Source organism: Mugil cephalus, chromosome 18 (genome assembly GCF_022458985.1).
Source record: "Mugil cephalus isolate CIBA_MC_2020 chromosome 18, CIBA_Mcephalus_1.1, whole genome shotgun sequence".
Taxonomy (NCBI): domain Eukaryota; kingdom Metazoa; phylum Chordata; class Actinopteri; order Mugiliformes; family Mugilidae; genus Mugil; species Mugil cephalus.
Window position 1 is genome coordinate 23,215,966 of NC_061787.1, and position 21,308 is coordinate 23,237,273.

General features: G+C 41.0%; 1 protein-coding gene and 2 long non-coding RNA genes across 4 annotated transcripts in view; 1 reads left to right on the forward strand and 2 right to left on the reverse strand.

Annotated features, from left to right (window-relative positions):
* ezh2 (enhancer of zeste 2 polycomb repressive complex 2 subunit) overlaps nucleotides 1-8,603 on the reverse strand; it is a 38,769-nt gene extending 30,166 nt beyond the window's left edge. Inside the window, exons 1-4 of one of the 2 annotated variants that reach the window (XM_047612274.1) lie at nucleotides 8,201-8,603; nucleotides 3,577-3,711; nucleotides 1,498-1,621; nucleotides 41-169 (exon numbers count right to left, since the gene is read on the reverse strand). In XM_047612274.1, the coding sequence (XP_047468230.1) occupies nucleotides 41-169; nucleotides 1,498-1,614 (246 nt within the window). In that variant the 5' untranslated portion in view covers nucleotides 1,615-1,621; nucleotides 3,577-3,711; nucleotides 8,201-8,603. The remainder of the gene's footprint in view (nucleotides 1-40; nucleotides 170-1,497; nucleotides 1,622-3,576; nucleotides 3,712-8,200) is intronic. The other variant, XM_047612273.1, reaches the window with a different exon arrangement.
* LOC124995397 lies at nucleotides 7,442-10,807 on the forward strand. Its single transcript, XR_007110701.1, has 2 exons — nucleotides 7,442-7,874; nucleotides 10,199-10,807. It is a non-coding gene; the product is annotated as an uncharacterized LOC124995397 (long non-coding RNA).
* A 131-nt stretch (nucleotides 10,808-10,938) lies between these two features.
* Nucleotides 10,939-20,442, reverse strand: LOC124995394. The gene is made up of 3 exons (XR_007110698.1): nucleotides 15,019-20,442; nucleotides 14,603-14,825; nucleotides 10,939-12,871 (listed from the first exon to the last, which is right to left on the reverse strand). It is a non-coding gene; the product is annotated as an uncharacterized LOC124995394 (long non-coding RNA).
* Nucleotides 20,443-21,308: the final 866 nt, after the last annotated feature.

Consider the following 21,308-nt stretch of genomic DNA (forward strand, 5'->3'; position numbering starts at 1 on the left):
TTTATTTTTTTTCTTTTGAGAACAATGCTATTCCGCTCACCTCTCGGGTCCCTCTCAAAGAGCTGCCAGACGTCATGATGTGAATAGGCTGGATTCGCCTGGTCTTCCACTCCTGGTTCAAAATATCAGTTCGCTCCATGATTTTCTGGCGGTTGGTGTTGAACATGCTCTGGAAGAATTACATGAAAATGTACCAACAGTGACTGAAAGCAAAACTGAAATTATGGGTGTATTCACACCAGCAAAATCCAAAAGTTCACGTGCTTTGGTCCGGACCTTTTTTAAAAAAAATAAATAAATAAAAGAAAAAATGTGTTTGTATTCACACTGCATTTTTTGACAAGTTGACCAACATTGTAAACAGACGTGTGTCCATAGCTGCTCAATCACTGGATAAAAATTATTGGTGGGATCTTTGGCGAAGTTTTTTCACTTGAAGCCAACACTGCTTACCCAGACTTTACCCACACTTGGAGTCTGGGTAAAGACTGACTCGCATATTCTCTCGCCGATTTGGCCGTAGACGTCGCCGTAGACGTGCATTTTTGCGCTTCAAACAGCTAAATGGTCTCCTCCAACTATATATCAAGTAGGCAGTGCTCTCTTCTGTGCCCCACGTTGACCTACAGGTCATTCTTGGTATAAAATAGAAACGAATGAATGAATGAATGAAACGACCAATGACTGAACACAACTTTTTTGTTCCTGGTATGCCAGTTAGTGATCGATCGCACATTTGTTTTTTTTCTTGTTTTTGTGGACGAAACTGTCACTTATTTTTCCTGCGGCGAATGAACTATATTAAGATCGTTTAACTTCATGGCATTGGCGGCCATGAAGTTACACAAACTTAATATATTTTAAACATTAAACATTTAAGAGTGGGTGGTGGTTTCAAAGGCAGTAACAGTTTTTCTGTAAGATATTAATTACATTAAAAGGTACTGTTGTATTCACACGACAAACGAGGCGGACTAGGGTTCGTTACAGACTCTGGTGCGGACCAAACAAGTGAACCAAGTCCCAGCTGCAGAGGTGGTCTTGGTTCACTTGTTTGCTCCGCACCAGAGTCCGCTGAACTAACCAAAAGGTCCACACCAGAGAAAAGGTCCTTTTCAAGCGAACTAAACGAGCTTGGTGTGAATATGCCCTATAACTTTACTGTCATGTTTGTCATTATGGATGTATTTCAACACAAGGGCCAGCTTCCAGGAAGACAGAAGATAACAATCTCTGGACAATAACACACTCTTTCATGGACTTTTATACAGTCATCATAAATCTGACACACCTAATCAAAACTGCCATCCGCATGTGCACTTGGACACACACAATTTTCTTCACCAAATATAAATGAAAAAGGATGTTAGGATACATGTAATGTTTGCATGCAGCATTTTTAATTGCTCATAACCTTTGGATCTCACTTTGACGCCAATGTGGAGGAGAAGGCCGAAAATGATGTACACAGTGTGAAGCTTCTGTGTGTGAACAAACCTTGACCTCATCAGCCCGTCTAAAGCGTTTCAATTGTCGAAGCCTCATGTACTCAGATTTTACCCTCCTCTTCCAGCAGGCAGGACCCTTCTCTGATCGCTTCCCCGTTAGCACCATGATCAACCTGCAGACAAAACGACTGATGAGGAGTTCACATTTTATATTTTTACTCTTTGTCTGGACCAGAAGTTGTTGACTGGAAGGTGAGTTTGAAACATGTGAAAACATCACAACCACATTTAGATTTGTTTCAGTTCCACCAAATTTTTAAATATGCATCACTTTAACATTTTTGACTTTTTAGTGGCTGATGACAGTTACCTCTGCACAATTTGCCCTTCAACGACCACATATAAGATATGTCTAGAAGACTTGAAGATGAAGGGAATCAACTTCATTTCAAAAACCACCACAACTTATCAAACATAGGTAAAGCAAAATGAATCCCAGCAGTGTATACATCTGTGAAAAATGACGTCCAAATGAAAATGCAGTTAGCCGTGACAGTCGCCATAACCTGTGACACCTGGACATCCAGGGCAACGGAGTCGTACATGACAGTGACCTCCCACTATGTTGATGAGGAGTGGAGCATCATGTCTCATGCGCTACAAACAACTGATGTTCAAACAAGCCATACCGCTAATATTGTTGCAGTAAATGTTGACAGGAGCAATACAGGAGTGGGGGGGCTGACCAATGAAGACCAGCAATCATCACAGACATCGCCCTGAATATGATCCGTGCTGTGGAAATGATGCGGGCAGTGCACACTGGCTTTTTTTGCACACACACTAAATTTAGCATCACACGCAGGTCTTAAGCTTCCAACTGTTGCACATCTGCTTGGCTGAGTGAGGCGCACGGTAACGTTCTTTCGATGTAGAACTGTGGCAAACCACATACTTAAAGAAACACAGAAGCTGTTTCAGCTGCCAGTGCACAAGCTAAAGCTCAGTGGAAGATGCAACAGTGGCCGAGGATTTGGTGAGGGCCCTAAAGCCAATGAAAGAAGCTACACAGGTCATGTCAGAGCATAAGTCACCAACTCTGTCCATCATCATTGATTTGACTGGTTATAGTAGTTTTATTCACAATTATAAGCCCTGCACTTTATGTGTTTGAGATTATTTGTATGCATAGTATGTGTATCCGCCTACTGTGATCACTGATTGAAATGATTGAAATCATTGATTTTAAAGTGTGAAACATTTTGCAGATACAGGATAGGGCAGGACGACTGTGGAAAATATAATAATCACGATTATTTTGATTGATACTGATATCGCGATTAATAAAAACAATTATTCATTGATTTCAAATAAAAGTATTTACTGAACCACCAAAACTCAACTTTAAATATAACTTTTTATAGCATACATGTCACAGCCTCCGTTATCTCTTGCTGTCGCCGGGAGCCGGTGGGATATGGAGTGGCATTGTAAAGTGTGTCCTAAATGGAGGACCGTGTGGCGGTGGTGGTGGCTGAAGCTGACACACTTTTTTGGGTCTTTTGCTCCTTCAAACTTTGTCATAGACCACTTTATGGCAGAACTTTAAATGGTTAAATAAATTTGTCATGTTGCTTTGGGGTGCAGACATGACAGCGCGACAAACTTTGCAGACGATCTCCTTCTGCTCAACGTCTGACAATTTGAACTCAAATGTCTCCAACTGACCAAAGTTCTCCTACCTTTCTTTTCAACTAAAGGCTCAAGCTGGCTTTCTGCCATGTTGTCAATCGCTCGTTCCACAATTGATCCACACACATCACAAGCTTTCTGCAGCTGCACGCAACAGAGGTGCGTTCACGGTGCTTTTACACTGCAGGAACTTGCATACACGCTGCACGGCACATTAATCATTTTCCTTTGATTACAGTGTTTTTATGATCATGAGAAGTCAAAATCGAAATCATGATCAAAAATCGATCAATTGTCCAGCCCTAATACAGGGCCCAACAGAAAATGCTGCATCAACAGTGGATCCTGACTTCCTTATCTGACGAGGAAAGAAACACCACCTTCTCCAGAGTGCAAACAGAAGCTGCCACTGTGGTGTGTGAGGTGATGAGCGTACCTGATTTTTCTTTATCTTGCAACAGCTTGATGGTGATAAATCTGATGAAGGAGCTGAAGAAAAAGGGGGCCCCTCCACCCAAGAAGTCCAAGGAATCCAGTGCTTTGGAGTTTCTTCCTGGGGCAGCAGACAAAGCTGCAGAGGAAATCAGAAGGTACAGGGCGGTGAAACCTTCTGGACTTAAGGCCTCTCCCCTGGTGGAAGTCGCATGAAAGGGAGTATCCCCTTTTGGCTCCTCTAGCAAAGAGATATCTTGGTACCCTAAGGATCAGTGTTGCAGCTGAGAGAGTTTTTTTTAACTGCTGGTGATATTGTCACCGCAAAAAGAAGTCGCCTCACTCTGGGTCACTTCAATGACCTCCTTTTCCTGAACAAGAATCTCACAAAAAGCCAGGGCCAGTGGGTAGAGCGGGTTGTCCATGAACCGAAGGGCAGTTCGATCTCCAGAGTGTGCCATATGCTGAAGTGTCCTTCAGCAAGACGCCGAACCCCTAGTAGCTCCCACTGCAACTGGCACTGGTGTGTGAATGGGTGGATGTGTCTCTAACTGTAAAAGTAGGTTTGAGTATGTAGAAAAGCGCTATATAAAAGCAAGACCATTTACCATTTACAATTCCCAATTAGAACTTAAAGTGGTTGGTTGCTTCCAGCACTAATTTAAGTTTAGCTTTGTTACCGCTTTGCTGCAATGCCTGTAATTGAATTTATAATAGAAAGGTGTTTAACTTTAGACAGTTGAGTTTATTCCTCAAGTTTAAGCTCGTGTTTGGATTTCATAATTTTGCACTTAAAGATGATTTAATACCTCTGTGTTTCCTCAGGGATCTTTGTATGAATACAAGTAAAAGCTATATTACTTAAAACACCAGTACTGCAGTTTACCATGCTGTTTATGTTGAACATTGGCTGAATCTTCGTTTTCTTTTTTCTTGGATTGTTTGTGGACCAATCATCAAGACAAGGGGTTGATTCATACATAAACTAACCAAAACAGACACTTTAACAACTATGCAAATTGATAATTTCCCATCTGAAAGGGGATATTAATAATAATAATGATAATTAAAAAAGAAGTCAAGAGGGCCATTAAGATTGCCAAGCTCAACTACAAGAACAAGGTGGAAGAAACGTTTCCTCATGGAAACATCCACTCAGTTTGGCAGGGCCTGAAGAGAATGGCGGCTGTTAACCTTCCAATCAGTGACAACCCTGTTGACATCCCCGGCAGCACCCCAGCATCTCTCCCCAATGACCTAAATTGTTTCTTCTCCAGATTTGAGACCAACAACTCCACCCAGCTAGAGGACATCAGATCCACCCTCATACCTGACGACCGCAATGTCTCCGGCATCTCTTTCCTCACCACGGACATAGTGAGGGCCCTAAAGAGATCCAAGGCTAACAGTGGACCTGGAGCCGATAACATCAGTGGCCGGGTCCTCAGACACTGTGCGGACCAGTTAGGGAGTGTCTTCCAGGAACTGTTCCAGACCTCCATCAACTCAGGAATTGTCCCCAAATGTTGGACACACTCAACCATTATCCCCATTCCCAAGAGAAGCCCCCCCAGGGCCCTGAATGACCAGCGCCCAGTGGCCCTCTCCTCCCAGTTGATGAAGGCTATGGAGAGGCTAGTCAAGCAACACATTCTCACTCTGACTAACTCACAACTCGACCCGCTCCAATTTGCATATCAAAGTCGCAAAGGTGTGAACGATGCCAAAGCCTTCATCATCGACACCATCCACAGACACCTGGAGCTTCCCCACAGCTCCGCCAGATTCCTGTTTGCTGACTTCTCCTCGGCCTTTAACACCCTACAACCGCACATCCTGGCAGAGAGACTCCAGCGGAACTTCAACCTGAGCAGCCAGCTCATCCTCTGGATCCTGGACTTTCTCACCAACCGAACCCAGCGAGTCCGGATTAACAATAACCTGTCTGATCTCCTCACCACCTCCACTGGCTCCCCACAAGGCTGTGTGCTTTCTCCACTGCTCTTCATTCTTTACACTGACGAGTGCAGATCAACGCACTCCAACTGTCACCTGGTGAAGTTTGCTGATGACACAGTTCTCCTGTCCCTCCTGTCTGGTCCCTCCCTCCACCATGGACCCGCTCTGCAGCAGTTCGTAGAGTGGTGTGACTCTTCCTGCCTGGAGCTGAATGTCAGCAAAACGAAGGAGATGGTGGTGACCTTCTCAAGCAGCCAAAGGGAACTGCTGGCAGCTGTCACCACTATGATCATCGGTTCTCTGGTCCAGATAGTTGGGGAATACAGATACCTGGGAACCATTCTGGACTGCCAACTGAGGTTCTCTTCCAACACTGAAGGGATCCTGAGGAAGTGCCACTAGAGGATGTACCTACTAAGGAAACTGAACTCTTTTTCTGTTAGTAAGAACATCTTGCTGACATTCTATTACACATTCATTGAAAGTGTTTTAACTTTCTCCATGTGCTGCTGGTATCACTCTGTAACTGTTCAGGATAGGAACCGCCTGCATAATATTGTCAAGGTGTGTTCTAAGATTATTGGACTCCCTGCACACCACTGAGCACTGTGTATGAGCAGCAGGCTAGCGGCCCTGCTCTTCAAATTCTCAAATACTCAACCCATGCACTGTTTCCAGCATTTGAGTTGATGCCGTCTGGTCGCAGGTTCCGATGTCCGGCCTGTAAGACCCAGAGGAGGAGAGCAACCTTTGTTCCCAATGTTATTCTCCTCCTGAACTCTAAGAACTATACAACGGTCACAGTAACTTGAGTGTAACACAATATCACATGTGCAATACTACCTCTTGTGCAATACTACTTTGACACTTTAACTACGATGTCACTTTAAAATTTTATTGTTTTTTTGTTTTTTGTTTTTTTTAACCAGACCTCACTTTATTTATTTAATTTTATTTATTTCTTTGTCATACCTTATCTGCTGTTTTACAGTTTTATTTTATGTACCGCTCTTTGCCCTCCTAATTGCCCTTTGGGGATAAATAAAGTTTTTTCTGATTCTGATTCTGATAATTCAACTGGATGATCATTTTGGGAGATATAGTTTGTGGTGCCCTTAAACCCGACTGAACCGAACACTCAAGTCGTTCTGTTATTTGGCCTAGCCCACTGACTACAAAGGGGTTGTCAAAATAACAGGAACGTGTGTTAATAAAACACAATAAATTCACTATTACAAACCACAGCTTCCAAATCCAAAAGTTTTTTTAAAAAGGCAACTGGACTTGTAGAGTTACCCACAGAGTTTTCTATTTAACCCTCAAATTCCCACCAGTCTTTTAGAACTTTAGAAGCTACCCATATGACCAACAAAACGTCTTCTCAAAACTTTGCACGTCCAGTTTGCCTTTTCTAAAAACTCCTTTTAGATTACCATGACCTGGATGACTGAGAATCTTCACAGACAGCTACCAGCTCTTTCCACTATTTGAAACTAATGTCAACTACCAGAACCTTCATAAAAAGTACATTTCGTGCAGGAAGGTCCCAATAAACTATCAAGGTAGTCTATCTGACTTGTAATATTAATTCTGCTTCAATTAATTTCACACTCCTATGTAAATGCAGAAAGGTTGAATAATTAAAGAAAAGAAAACACTGGGTAACATCATTTACAGGCACTCTTTGATAAATCTGCTCATCGAGTTGATCAGAAAATCCATGCATTCACATTTTTCACCTATTCAAGACAGTAATGTTTAAAACTCTGATTCATGTGCCAGTCAGCCTGATTCAAATCACACACTTTAGATTAGACGTGTCAGACTGTTGGCATGGCACACCAAGCTGTCTGACATGACTTCTCTCCAACGAGTGAAACTAAAGCTTCCTGTGTCACATGTCAGCAACACAAACCATCCTTTTCTTCCTGTCCATAACATCTGAGGCATGTGGTTAAATGTCGCCCCCGTAAGGCATGTAGACAAACGAATATTGCTTTTTATTTACAAAAAAAAAAAAAAGAGAGAGAGAGGGATGAGAAAATAGCTTTTCCTTTTACTAAACCCTTATGTGACCGACATATCATACTGATCCTGAGACTAGCGTCAATCACTTTTTTGAGTTCAAAGATCACCCTGGTTTCAAAAATACTTTTCATGCAGTTTATATAAACACGTTATACGCGTAGAAACAACTACTAATATCTATAACAACACAGAGAAAATAGAATTGCACGAAAACAAAAACGAGAGTGCTTATCAAACTTGCAGCTTCATAAGACTGATAAGCCTCAAACAGTAAGCAAGCTTCAAGCTAACGATAGCCTGCTGAGGTCGTGTCAGGTTTGTATTCCTTAAAAATGTGCTTCCCTTAGCATACAAAACGGTTCGCCGGGGTTCAAAGTATATGTTAGGATGGCTCTTGGGATAGCGACATTAGCATGTATCATTTCATAAACATATTCTCACCAGGAACTATGCCGAAAAGTTTCCACCTTTACAAGGGTATACATCCTGACATAAGACACAAAATTTGGCATGACACCCCCGGTGAGCTAGCTAACAGTTGTTTAGTTGACAAAGATTGAGGCTCTCAATCAAGAACGAACCCGGGTCATTTGAATCGCGACAAAAACTCCCCGAACAAAAACAGCGACAGCTTCCCTCACCTGTACGGGAAGATCAGTCCTCATTCAATGGGGCGATTCGGGGTTGATATAACAAACACCGGAGAAGTTGTCCTTTGTGTTGGGGATTAGCTCGTTCCGTTTTACGGCTAGCTGTAATGTTAGCGCGGCGGCTAGCTAGCGGTTAGCTCAGGAGGAGGGAGCGATTCACTTTGCTCGACACCCGGCTTTACGTCTTCGGAGTCAGCAAACAAGAAAACTACCGCTTCTCCACTTCGGCCCAGGCTTTGTCACGGAAATAATAAGTATGTGGATGGGAGCTGGACCGTTAAGTTCCAACTTGCATATAAACAAATTGTTCAAATTCAACGTTTCCGCCTCAGTACATACACGGTTCAAACTGCTCAGCGTCTCGCACTCACCGCCCACTACGACTGTAGTAGACTCAAGAAGCGCCAAACGTTTGGGCCAATCACAGAAAACGATGTTCGGACTTTTCAGTGTGGTGTTGCATGATTGGTCGGGTGGGTTAACAATTTTAGCCAATGGCGCTCGGGCCTCTGCAACGAGGACATGTGGACAGGTTCCCTTTGTTCTTTCGTATGTTATCAGAATAAAAATCAAAACACAGAATATATGTTTTGCCAGCTAAACCAGCAACTTCCATGCCAAATATTTAATTTTCAAGTAGTGCTCTTGAAGAGCGTCAGTAGTCATGTTCATGTCAATGAGCTAAAATGTTTCGAACGACTGGTAATACGTCAAAACTGACGGTTTGCGACGGTGTATTTAATTCATTATGGCCACCGAGTATTTCAGTCAGGATGCTGCCTTCTCCTCAACTAACAGCTCAGGTGGAGAACGAGCGGACCACTTCCATGTCTGTACAACACCCATATTAACGGCTGGGTAAAGTTAGCAACTAAGAAACACAGTCAGGTTGTCCTCAAAATAAAATGAAGCCCGAGAAGGTTTGCTAAATGAGTTAGATTCTATCAGACCGCAAGGGAAAGGGTCGACCAGTTTATTAAACCCCGCCCCTCTAAGCACTGATTGGTTCTTCTTATTTTTGTTTACAGTTTTTCCTCAATCGCTAAAACACAATTTCTGAAACCTTTCTCCGTTTTCTGAAAACATTAAACACATAACCTCACCTTCAACCACTATTTACAAAACAGTTTTATTTGTGCTCAAAATGAAACGTTCACCTCAAAACATTTTTACTTGTCGACACCTTCTTAAAATAATTGCTCAAGTCATTTTTTATCTCCTCATGATGCTTGCCACCTCTGGTAAAATTGCCTACATCCTCAGTTAAACAGACTGTGCCATTTAGTATAACTGCCCATGTCAAGAGTGTGACTTAGGCAGTTTTATTTTGCCTAAGTCACAAGACAATGTGATGCAATTTAACAAGCTTTTCAAGATGGCGGATGATTCAAGAAGAAGAAAATTCTACACAGATGCTGACATTATTTCCAATGATTCAGGGCTCCTCCCATATTGGCAAGTGAAGATGTTTACTATAATATACACTAGGCTATAAATATTGCACAATATTTCATCTTTTTATTCAGTCTTTTTAGTTAAAATTTCAGTTTAGGAATTTAGCTAAAAATCACAAAAAGTGGAAAGGCTCCGGAATCTATGACTTTTACAAGTGATAAGCTTTCTGTTAACTCTTTTATGTCTTATCAAACAATATTTGAACAAACTGTATTGTTCTTTTTCTAATTTTCTCCACAGTACATCATCTAAGAAAGATTTCAATACTGTAATCTACAATCTAGAAAAAACACAAAGGACCCTGTTTACTTTTGTGCTTTTAACTAATGAAAATTTCAGTTAAACATAATATGAGTAATCATAACATGATTTGACTGGTATTATAGTATGCCTGTTCTGCTGTGTCTAGAGGCAACTTGCAAACCATTTTGGGAATACTAGATGTAGCTTAATACAATTGACTAAAAGGGAATTCATGTTTCTCAGAATGATCACACATTTTTGAAGGGTTTAATTTTTTTTCTATTTTGGTAGGAGATGCACTTGACAATGATGACACCAGTCCGTCCTCATCTACTGAGGATGACAATGAGACCGTTATTAAAGAGATGATGCAGCATGTTGATAATGATGCAGCATCAGCTCCCATGGATGATGTTAAAGATGCCAAGCAGACACATCCACACCATGAAGAGGAGATATCAAATGATGATGGTGATGATGTCATTCAAGATCCGGACTATACCCCAACCTGTGATGAATCCTCTGCCCCTGAAAATGAAGACAGCCTAACTATGGTGGCAACAACTTAAGAACAGCAGGATGAGGGTGTTGATTTAAACAATGCAGGAAAAAAGAAAAGAAACACAGTAAACGCCTTAGTCCAAGAACATGCAAGCAAAATGAATCCAAGCAGAAACGTCTCAAAGGAATGTCATAAAAGAGCAAAGGTGACAAAGAAATAAGTGCAAAGGCTATGGGTCCTCCCTGCAACTCCAAGTTCTGTTAGCGAATCTCAACTCGAGACGTCCAAGTCCTTACAGAAGAGTAGCGGGAGTGGGTTTTGACAAGATTTGAGCAACGAACATCCGGGAAAAACATTGCTTATAGATCACCACTTTGGTCACAAAAGTTAACATAAAGTGTTATCGAGTGTCATCACTTCTTTGACAATTTGCCACACTAATAGGAATCAGTCAAGAACCCAGCAAAGAAGAGGTGGAAGGAGAAGTGAAAAAATGCACGTCTCCTTAGCATTATGTTTAGTTAGTTGCTTTATTCCGTGACAGAGTAGAAAGTTTAGAATTGCCTAAGTCACAAAGGCATGTTCGAAAATTTGCCTAAGTCATTTAATTCTCCCATGTTGCATGTTTGACTGACCTAGTTGTTTGTATGTCAATAGGCATCTGTTGTTATAACTGTTTTGATTAAAATTGTGAGTAAATATCATATATTCAACAAATGGTTCAGTTTTTTGTGTTTCCTGAAAAATCTGAAAAAATTTACTTTATTTAAATTATTTAAAGAAGGCGTTACTGTGCTCAAAACCAAACATTGCTCTCAAATCATAAACAAAGTGATCAAAATTATATACACTATCAAGCAGCCAGTAAACAACACACCAAAAATACACATTGTTCAAAACATATAGTTCTCAGGGAGAAGTAAATTTTTAATTTCAAAACAATTTTCATATTTTTTCCGTCATTGACTTTTAATGAACGGAAAACATGTACCATCATAGTAGCTCAAAATTGATCAGAAATTACTACTCTGCCTGCTTGCTTGTACCCCTGTTTTTACAGTACTGTACCCTGCATCTCACAAACTTGTCCTTTGTATCTGTAATACTGTAATTCTTGTTCTTTGTGGATATGAACCTGCAACCAGTCAAAATATATTGAGCAGTCAGTACTGTAAACAAATGGAGAGCACAATACTCAGTGCCCTACAATTTGTTTATTGTACAGTGTATTGTATTGATCAATGTGCCTCTTCCTGTCTTTGGGCTGGGTCAGGCCAGAGCACTTCGTCAACATCACAAACAATATTTTCCCTCCTGAGGCAAAGAGGGAAGAAGTTTCTTGTGTGCCGTATCCAGCCCTGACATGGTTCCTCACATATATCACCACAGGCTTAAGCCATGGCTTGCAGCAGATTTACTCAGGTGTAGTGTTGTCTATCACATACTTTCCATCCAAAACTGCATATAGCATTGTCAAAATCAAACTTTTGCACCAAATGGCACACACATCATGCATATTACCAGATTTGTCTATGCAACTACAGTATATACTGTTGAGCATAATGTAAAGCACTCTCATCTTTAGTACGCTTGCCATAATATTAAAATAGTTCAACTTGTAGAAAATGCTTCAGATTGTTCACATGCACAGAAATATTTGCAGATGCACATGCAGATGAAACATTTTATTTTTCCCGTCCCAAACAGGACAGTGTAACATATGCACAGCAGATATTTATATTGGAATTAACAAAAATATGATCACAAAAACAGTAACCTGAAAAATAGTTTCAGAAAAAAAATATAGGCAACAAAAATAATTAGGCAGCATCTTGCCACACAGCTGGATCTGGCCACAACGCCTCATCCACATCACAGGCAATATCTTCCCTTGCCAGACATCGAGGGAAGAAGTGCCTTGAGTACCTTATCCATCCCTGAATTGCACCCACATCAATTTCATAGCCTTCACTAAAGGAATGCGCACATAGGGCTGCCGGTCCTTCCACCGCCATGCTGAAAAGAACTCTTCTATGGAGTTCAGAAATGGTGAGTATGGTGAGAGGTATAGCACAAGAAACGGTGGGTGGTCAGCAAACCGATTTTGGAATGGGGCTGCATGATGAAAGCTCACGTTGTCCCATACTACAACGCACCGGTTTCTTTGAAGGTCTGCATCATTCTTATGCTCTGGTTGTATGAGAATGTTGCGGAGTGTGTCCAGAAATGTGAGAATATAGATTGTGTTGTATGGTTCAAGGTTGGCATGAAGGTGGAGATGCGTATTGGAGATGGCAGCACACATTGTGATGTTCCCACCCCATTGGCCAGGAACATCTATAATGGCTCTGTGGCCAATGATGTTTCTTCCCCTTCTTCTGGTCTTTGCTAGGTTGAAGCCAGCCTCATCTATGAAGATGAACTTATGTGGGATTGCATGAGCATCCAATTCCCTGTACACCCTGAAAACAAAGAACAAAAAGTCAATGTGGTGTTATCCAGTACACTGGAAAACATGTTTCGTGTAGTGTACTGCAGTCAATATTGTACTTACATCCACATATGCACATCTGAGCTCTTTTTTGTTTTTTTGAGTTTGAGTTTCTCAAAAGGCATCTTATAAAGTTGTTTCAGTCTGATTTGGTTTCACTTGAGAATGTGAGCCAATGTGGACAGACTGACTTGTTGAATGTTGATTATGGTGTTGTCTTGGATGATGTGGCTTTGAATTTCACGTTTCACACCTCCGGGTCATCCATTTATTTCAGACAATTGACACCTCGAAGGCATTTAACCTGCTTATACCATGGTCACTTACGAAATTATTAGGTCAACTATTAATACGAGTCTGACTAATAACTGGAACACAGTCACGCCAGTACACTCCTATATGTAATGGAACCTAGTTCAACACTACAACAAATAATCCGAACCTTAGTAATGACCTAGCAACAGAAATGATTTTCTAGTCCCAGATGAGTGAACTATGAGCTGACGTTCAAGTTTTAACGCGGTCTTGGACTTTACCAAACTGAATCAATAATGCTTAAATGAGGAAAAAATGCTTTTTATTGAATAAGTTATCACAAATATGCATTTTTTTTTTCTATTATACTTTTTAAAAAAAGTTCATCACGGTCGGAGCAATATTTTTTAGTGATGAGTTTTTTTTTGTTGTTTTTTACCTTTAAATCATACTTTTTTTACAAGAAGCGGCTGAGCGGACTATTTACTGTTACATTAAGTGAAGCCAGTCCACTTATTACCGCGTGTGTCCAGAGGATCATGCGAAATTCCCACAGAGTCCACAGATTGTTTCCTAAATTGTTTTTATTGCAAGAAAGATGAATTTGTGATTCCTTCAAGTTGCGACTCAGGGATATGAGGGTGGTGGAAGCTGAAAGCTCTTCCTGTAGCGCTTCGGCATCGCCTTGAAAACAGCATCACTTGTCCTGAACACCATGTCGCTAATGATGTCTACGTCTCTTAAGTGGCGATTTATGCCGGCTCTCAGACTCCCAAAACTGCCAACACTGTATTCTCATCCTTCCATGGTCGACTGGACAGAGTCTGTGTCTGTTTCTGTTGCCACGGTTACCAAAGCGTTTGAGCCAGCGCAATGATTTAGAACTGTCATCAGGCAATTTGACCGGAACGTCTTTATGGGACATAAGACATGATCAACTAAGGTTGCTCTGATTTCATTTTAAAGATGTTGCCTTCTTTGACCATGTTCTACCCCTACCTTTCACTCTTCCTCTCCCTCTCATTCTCACCCTTCCTCTTCCTCTCTAGGTAACATCTTCCATTGTTGTAAAAGAAAGAGGTGCTAACCTGTGGTCTTTTTAGTACTCATTTCCTGATTGAAGTGTTAATAGTTAAGCATTCAGGTGTTTGGCCACGGGGAACATATACTGACCAATTAGTTCATGTAGTGTCATTTTGAATGGCAGTGTTTTGAAATTGCAAAAATGTGACCTTATGTCAGATTGTTGTGTCTTATCAGATAACCCTGTTCAGTTCATTTAAAAAGTGCCATTTTGAATTGCAAAATGTGTGTAAAGCAGAAAATGTGTTTAGACTTTTGGAGACCTGGGGGGAGGTTCTGCTCTGTGTGTCAGTTAAAATAATTGTGCTATGGATGTCATTCTAGTGTGTTAGCAATTGGAAAAAACTGTAAACTATTACCATACCTGAGCAGAAATCTAAGAAGGTGCTGGGTGTTATATGACCCGAGTGTAACGTGGTGATGAAGAACACCATGGTTGCTGATAGCAGCACAGATTGTGACATTGCAACCTCATTGACCAGGGACATCAACAATGGCCCAGTGTCCAATCATGTTTCAGCCTCTCCTTCTCCCCTTTGTTAGACTGAAGCCTGCTTCATCGACAAAGATTCCAAGTCAAATATTATCTGTGTAGAAATACCATGAGAATTTTGTAAGACGTACAGAGACAGTGCTATACTGTAGAGTACAATTAGGCCTACTGTATGCACTTTTGATTCACATACATTGCATGTACTGAAGAGTAATGTCATTCACATAGTATGTGGCAGCTCTGTAGACAATCTGGATTACAGTAAATGTGTTTGAATGTACACTTACTTGCTCATACTAAGCTTGCCGTTCTTTCACCACTGGTGAGTTGCGTTCAAAAGGTACTGTATACTTGTTTCATCCGCATCCTGTTACGTTGGAGGGTATGGTCAATTGTGGAAATGCTCACACTGTCGATTCCCTGGAAGCGTGTGTTGTCTCGTATCACTTGTTCCTGGATTTCTGAGTCTTATTAGATTATCTTGAAGGACCATGCCAACTATGTTGTCTTGCTCGCAAGTGAATATAGCTGTCCTTCCACCTGCATATGGCAGCCTTGCAATTCTAAAAACAGTTTATGTGCAGTTACAAAACATATCCACGCAGTGCAATACATACAGTGATGAACTTTACAAAGGTCTATTGAAACAGCTTTATATAGTGTAGTACAGTAAATTTGCAATTACAAAAATACAGTAGTATACTCATCTCTGTTCTCATCTCTGAATGTCCTTACCATGATGGGCACAGAGAATTGGCTCAAATTAGGTTGCAATCTAAGTCCTGCTTGCTTCATTGTCAGTCCATGGACAAGAACATGATCAATTATTGTTGCTCAAATTTCATCGGATATTTCCACTCTTTGTTTTCCCCTTTCTCTTCGTCCTCCTCTTTCTCCTTGTCACCCACCTGGCATACGCACTCATCCTCATCCTCTCACATTGTTTCTTCTGTCCATTCTAAGACTTTCTTCTCCCCACCTTTAACAACCTGTTTGCTCTCTGACCTGGCTTATATTGGTTGTGTCACATGATTTGAAACAAGTGAAATCAATTTTGAGTGGTTGTGTTTAATCAATGCCATGTGTTCTCTATTTGCATTTGATTGTTGCCACTTGTGTTTACCAGTATGGATGACATGTGCATTAGAGTGAAGAATGTGTTTTGAGAATGAGAATGTGTTTAGAGTTCTGCTGAAAAGTCTAAGTGAGATCTGCAGATTGTGTTTTACCATGTGAAATGGTTTAAGGTATTGACAACAGACTGCACTGTAAATTGTTCAGCCAGTCTCTTTTAGTGTTTTAGCAATTGAGAAAAACTCAATGTGCTTTACATAAAGACAAAGCATTTAAAAAGAGCAGCATAAAACAGAACAATTTAGCAAAGAAAAAGAAAAAAGTACAAGAAATAAAAATGTGTATATATATAAATACACACACACACACACACACACAGACACACACACACATATACACAAATACATACATACCTTAAAGCAATTAAGAGGATTTCAGTGCAGTTCCAAGATTACGATTTAAAATTATTTAAAACAGCTCAGCCATAAGCACATGAAAATAGAAATGTTTTTAACCTGGATTTAAAGGTGCTTACAGTTTGGGCTGATTTGAGTTCTCCTGGTAGTTTGTTCCAGTTGTGTGCAGCATAACACCTCATGCTGCTTCACCATGTCTGGTTTGAACTCTGTGCTCCACTACCTGACCTGAGTCAGTAGATCTCAGAGCTCTACTGGGTTTATGCTTTGGTCCCTCTATTCCATTGTTCCTGCCATTTCTCAGCATATTTATCTGACAGTTCATTCCCTTCTTTATCTACACTTAAAAATTTCCCCTTTTGATACTTTAACAGTTTCAAATCAACATTCACTTCTCCCACTGTCCATGGTGGTAGTAAAGAGAAAGGAACAGTTTGGCTTATAGTTTTACCAGCTATCCTGACTTCCTTAACCTGGTTTTCAGTTGTCCATCTAAAACTCTTTCTCTGTCCTTTCTCTTGACATGGTTTGAGTATATTCTGACCTGGATGATTTCCCTCACATAATAGATTGAATTAGTTGCTGGGTTAGGTTTTAGTTTGCCAACACCTTTTTGAATGTGTTTACCAAGCGGCATCTGTAGTGTGTCTGTTACACCTCATGTCCTCTTAGGTTTGCCCAATGATTCAATGAAATCCATCTTCTTCTTTATTACAGGTGTATTTAATCTATCTTAACTTGAAGAGCTACTACGCAGCATGTGAAATTCAAATAAATCGTTACAGAGAAAACGGAGGAAAACAGGTGTCTTTTAGCATAATCTGAATTGTGACTGGATTGTAATGGCAAATAGGTTTCACAAGCCAGTTACACAGAGTAGAATTGTATAGACACGTAGTTACACAGAACTTTTAATATTTATTGCAGCTCAGACCCCTACTGGTAGACATACCGCTTTCACATCGGCAAAAGTCCTCCCGCTGTGAGAGCTGCGTGCCTGTTTTTTCCTTCCTCATACGTCATTGCGTACATTGCAGATAAGGTTGCAGTTTGTTGATGACCTGAAGATCGGATCGCTCAAACCCCAGCTCTTTCAAAAGGCTGCTGATATTAGAATAAATCACGTTGTATTGCACAGAGCCCGATATCTGCCGCGAAATCCCCCCTTTTCATGATCGTTAAAGTGTGGGAGCTCGCTATACGAGCTGGATATAAACACAGTCGCACAGTCGCCGCTCACCTATGCGCTTCCATTAACGATCGTGTAACCACACATGCGATTTGTCTGATATAAAAAAAAAGGAACAACAATCTCTGCCCTTCAGAGATCAGTCTTTATGGGAGAAGATCAAAACTTGTTTGTGAGAAACAAGTGGGAAAACCCCGGGTCGACTCACCTCGGCTAGTTGGGTGTGATTTGTGTATAAACTAAACACTGCCTGAGATTGCCTTATCGTGAAAGCCTACTCCACCTTAGCGAATCAATATCCCCTGCGCGGTTGTTTCGCTCCTCTCCTCGACAAAAAAAGAAAAGAAAAAAAGAAAGAAAAACCGCTTCGCAGCTCCCGTGGCTGAGAATCAAGTAACGTGCCCCATTTCATTTTCAGTTACGTAAACGGCGTCATAAAGGTGGAAACAGTAATTAATTAGATTACCCCGTTACTGAAAAACACCGTTGGTAACGCCGTTTATTTTAACGCCGTTATTATCACTGGATATAACGCATTGGAATTTTGCAAACTTTGTCCTCTTTGGAAAGCTTTGGTGGGCCAAGGAGGGACCATGTAGCATGAATTATTTTCTGTATCTCAATAAGTCCAGGGTATGCTATATGTTATAATGTTACTTTTCCAGAGTGAGTGATCACTCGCCTCTTCTGCTGCGCCTGTTATGTCCGTGTCCGCTGCTCCTCCTCAGTACAATCTTGCTGATGATGACTTGGCAGAGAAAATTGGGTTGATGCCGGCCGCTCGCTTGAGGAATTCAGAGGAAGTGAGTGACTTTGTTCCATCTGTCAAACCCGGCCCGTACGGATATTATAGAGTTGATTCAGGATAACTTGTTGCTTTTCTCTGACCATCCTAGTCAAACGTCTGTTCTGTATCATGACAGTGATGTGGAGGGCCACAAATCAACCAAGCAACATGCATACAGAGTAAATCCGACAAAAAGGTCCATAATGCAGCAGGAGGTGAGTTATCTGGTTGACCATGGCTTAGCTGTTCCCATCTCGAGTGCGTAAAGTTCGCCCTGTGTATTGGTTCCGAAACCCGACAACACCCCTCGTTTCTGTAATGATTACAGAAAAGTAAAATCAGTCACCAAACCCGACTCTTTTCCTCTCTCTGGGATGGAGAGTACACCGTTATGCCATTCGGGCTGCGAAATGCTCCCGCTACTTTCCAACGCCTAATGCATACCGTGTTGTCTGGTGTCAAAAAGACTATTTAGATGATGTAGTTGCCTACTCCTCCACTTGGTCTAACCATCTCCACACATTGTCAATCCCGGTTCCCCAGTCCAAGAAAGCGCTGCGCCGTTTTCTTGGCATGTGTGGCTGTCGAAATTTCTCCGATGTGGTAGCTCCTAGTGTTGGGTCGTTCACGAATGATTCGTTCGAAAGAATCTTTTGAGTGAACGAACTGTATCGAATCACGATGAACTGTTTCGTTCTTTTCTCAGTTCAGTTGAACAGAACTCAGCCGCGAACTCTTCGTGAATTATCGGGGGTGGTATCTCACCAGTTGTCGCGGTGGTTGTCCTTGTTATTCCGTCCTTATCTTCCTGCTTTTCTCCGGTCTGGACTGCTTGCATTGGAATGTTATTGTGGCTATAAAAGCAACTGCTAAAATGCCTGCTTGTAAATTTTAAATGATCTTCAATCTTTACCTTTTCTTTTTCTTTCTTTCCCTTTGATAACCTTCCCGATTTTTCAAATTGTGCCATCAGTTGAATCAATTGTTTTTGTTTGTTTTTTATATCTTAGAGAGTTCCCGTATAGAGTGGTTGTCGGTGGGGGGGCCCGTAAGCCTCTGCACCATTTTTCAAAATCTGTTTGTTTTTATATTTTTAGGCTATTTATTTTCTTTTTTATTGCATATTTAAGCCTATTTAAGTTTATGTTGTCCTCTTATATTTTTAATGCAGGTTCCATATCTTTAATTTTTTATGGCATTTTCTTGCAATAAGGGGCCACGCCCGAGCCGCAGCAAGCTGTAGACTGTAGGCTCCACTTCACTGGCTTTGACGCTTAATTTGGCCATTTCCTCATTTAATTCATTCAATGTACTTTTCATTTCTTTTATCTGCTCCTCTCTTCCCTCTTCTTTATATGCTTGCTTAACAGCCTCCCCTGGTGTTGGTTTTAATTCACACGTAAGCATGCCTTTGGTTACAACTACTTGTGGCATCTGTACGAACAGGCTATTTGGGCTATACTGTTCATTAGAATTCTCTTGTTGTGCTCTCTCCATCATTGGCCTAGCCTCCGTATATAGGTGTTCTGATGCTGGTGTATTAGCCTGCGCTTTCTGTTTTGTGTATGGAGGTGGTATCTCACCAGTTGTCGCGGTGGTTGTCCTTGTTATTCCGTCCTTATCTTCCTGCTTTTCTCCGGTCTGGACTGCTTGCATTGGAATGTTATTGTGGCTATAAAAGCAACTGCTAAAATGCCTGCTTGTAAATTTTAAATGATCTTCAATCTTTACCTTTTCTTTTTCTTTCTTTCCCTTTGATAACCTTCCCGATTTTTCAAATTGTGCCATCAGTTGAATCAATTGTTTTTGTTTGTTTTTTATATTTTAGAGAGTTCCCGTATAGAGTGGTTGTCGGTGGGGGGGCCCCGTAAGCCTCTGCACCATTTTTCAAAATCTTTAGCCTCTTTTTTTTTGTTCTCTTCTCCAGGAAGGATCGTTTTATACTGTCCCTCCTTTCCTTTATATGGGCTCCTAATGTCCCTGGTTCTGTTGTCTCTGAATCACACATACTGTGTACTCATTCACACGATCTGGCCAGCTAAGAGGTATGGCACGCTATGTTCCGAGTTCTCAGCCCAAGTGACTGTTCACATAAGGACCCGGTCACGACACCAGAACTTATTTAGACCCTTGAACAGCCTACTTCAACAGACAGTGGACTTATGCTATCACCGTTAGGTTTCCGTCCACCCGCTGCTTCGGCGTGCTCTGAAGATCTCACTCACAACAGTAAAAACACAAGACACCTTATTAATACCTACATAAACTCATAGCCTCTTTTTATCTTTCTCGATTTCTGCTATTTTATAATGATTTCTTATTTTTATTTTACCTCAGAGGGTGTCTTTTACATTCAGACAATCAGGCAATATCGGACCTGAATTGTCTGATCGAGAGACCTCTAAACTCTTCTCTACTTGTGGAAATTAAACAAGTTTAATTTTAAGTTAAATTTTATTAAAACACACATTGTTTTACGTTTATAATATGCATTGCCTGCGTTATACTTTTAATCACTGTTACAATTTTTTGTGGGGTGTGGGTGGGGCACGCATAATTTTTATTTTAATAAACAATTTTTTTATTAAACACAATTTATTTAACACTATACCCAACACATGATGTATATTGATGTATTTTTTTTTCCAACCCGGTGTGTGTATATGTGTGTGTGTGTGACTGACTTTTGATGAACCAATCAATTGAACAAATCATTTTAATGAACTGATTCGAGTGATTCGGTACAGTAAAAAGAATGATGGTTCCCATCATTTGTAGCTCCTCTCACCAGTCTTGTAAGTCCTTTGAAAACCTTTGTTTGGTCCCCCACTTGCCAGGCTGCCTTCGAGTCTGCCAAGGCTACTGTGTAGCGCACCTGTCCTCGTAGCGCCATGCTTTACTCGACCCTTTAAATTAGAGGTTGATACTAGCACGTGCGGCGTCGGTGCAGTGCTTTTGCAGGAGGATGGTCAGGCTATTGACCACCCTGTGTGTTACTTTTCAAAAAAGTTCAATAAACACCAGTTTAATCACAGCACTATTGAAAAAGAAGCTCTCGCACTCCTATTCACCTTGCAGCATTATAAAGTTTACATCTGGTCTAGTTCAGAG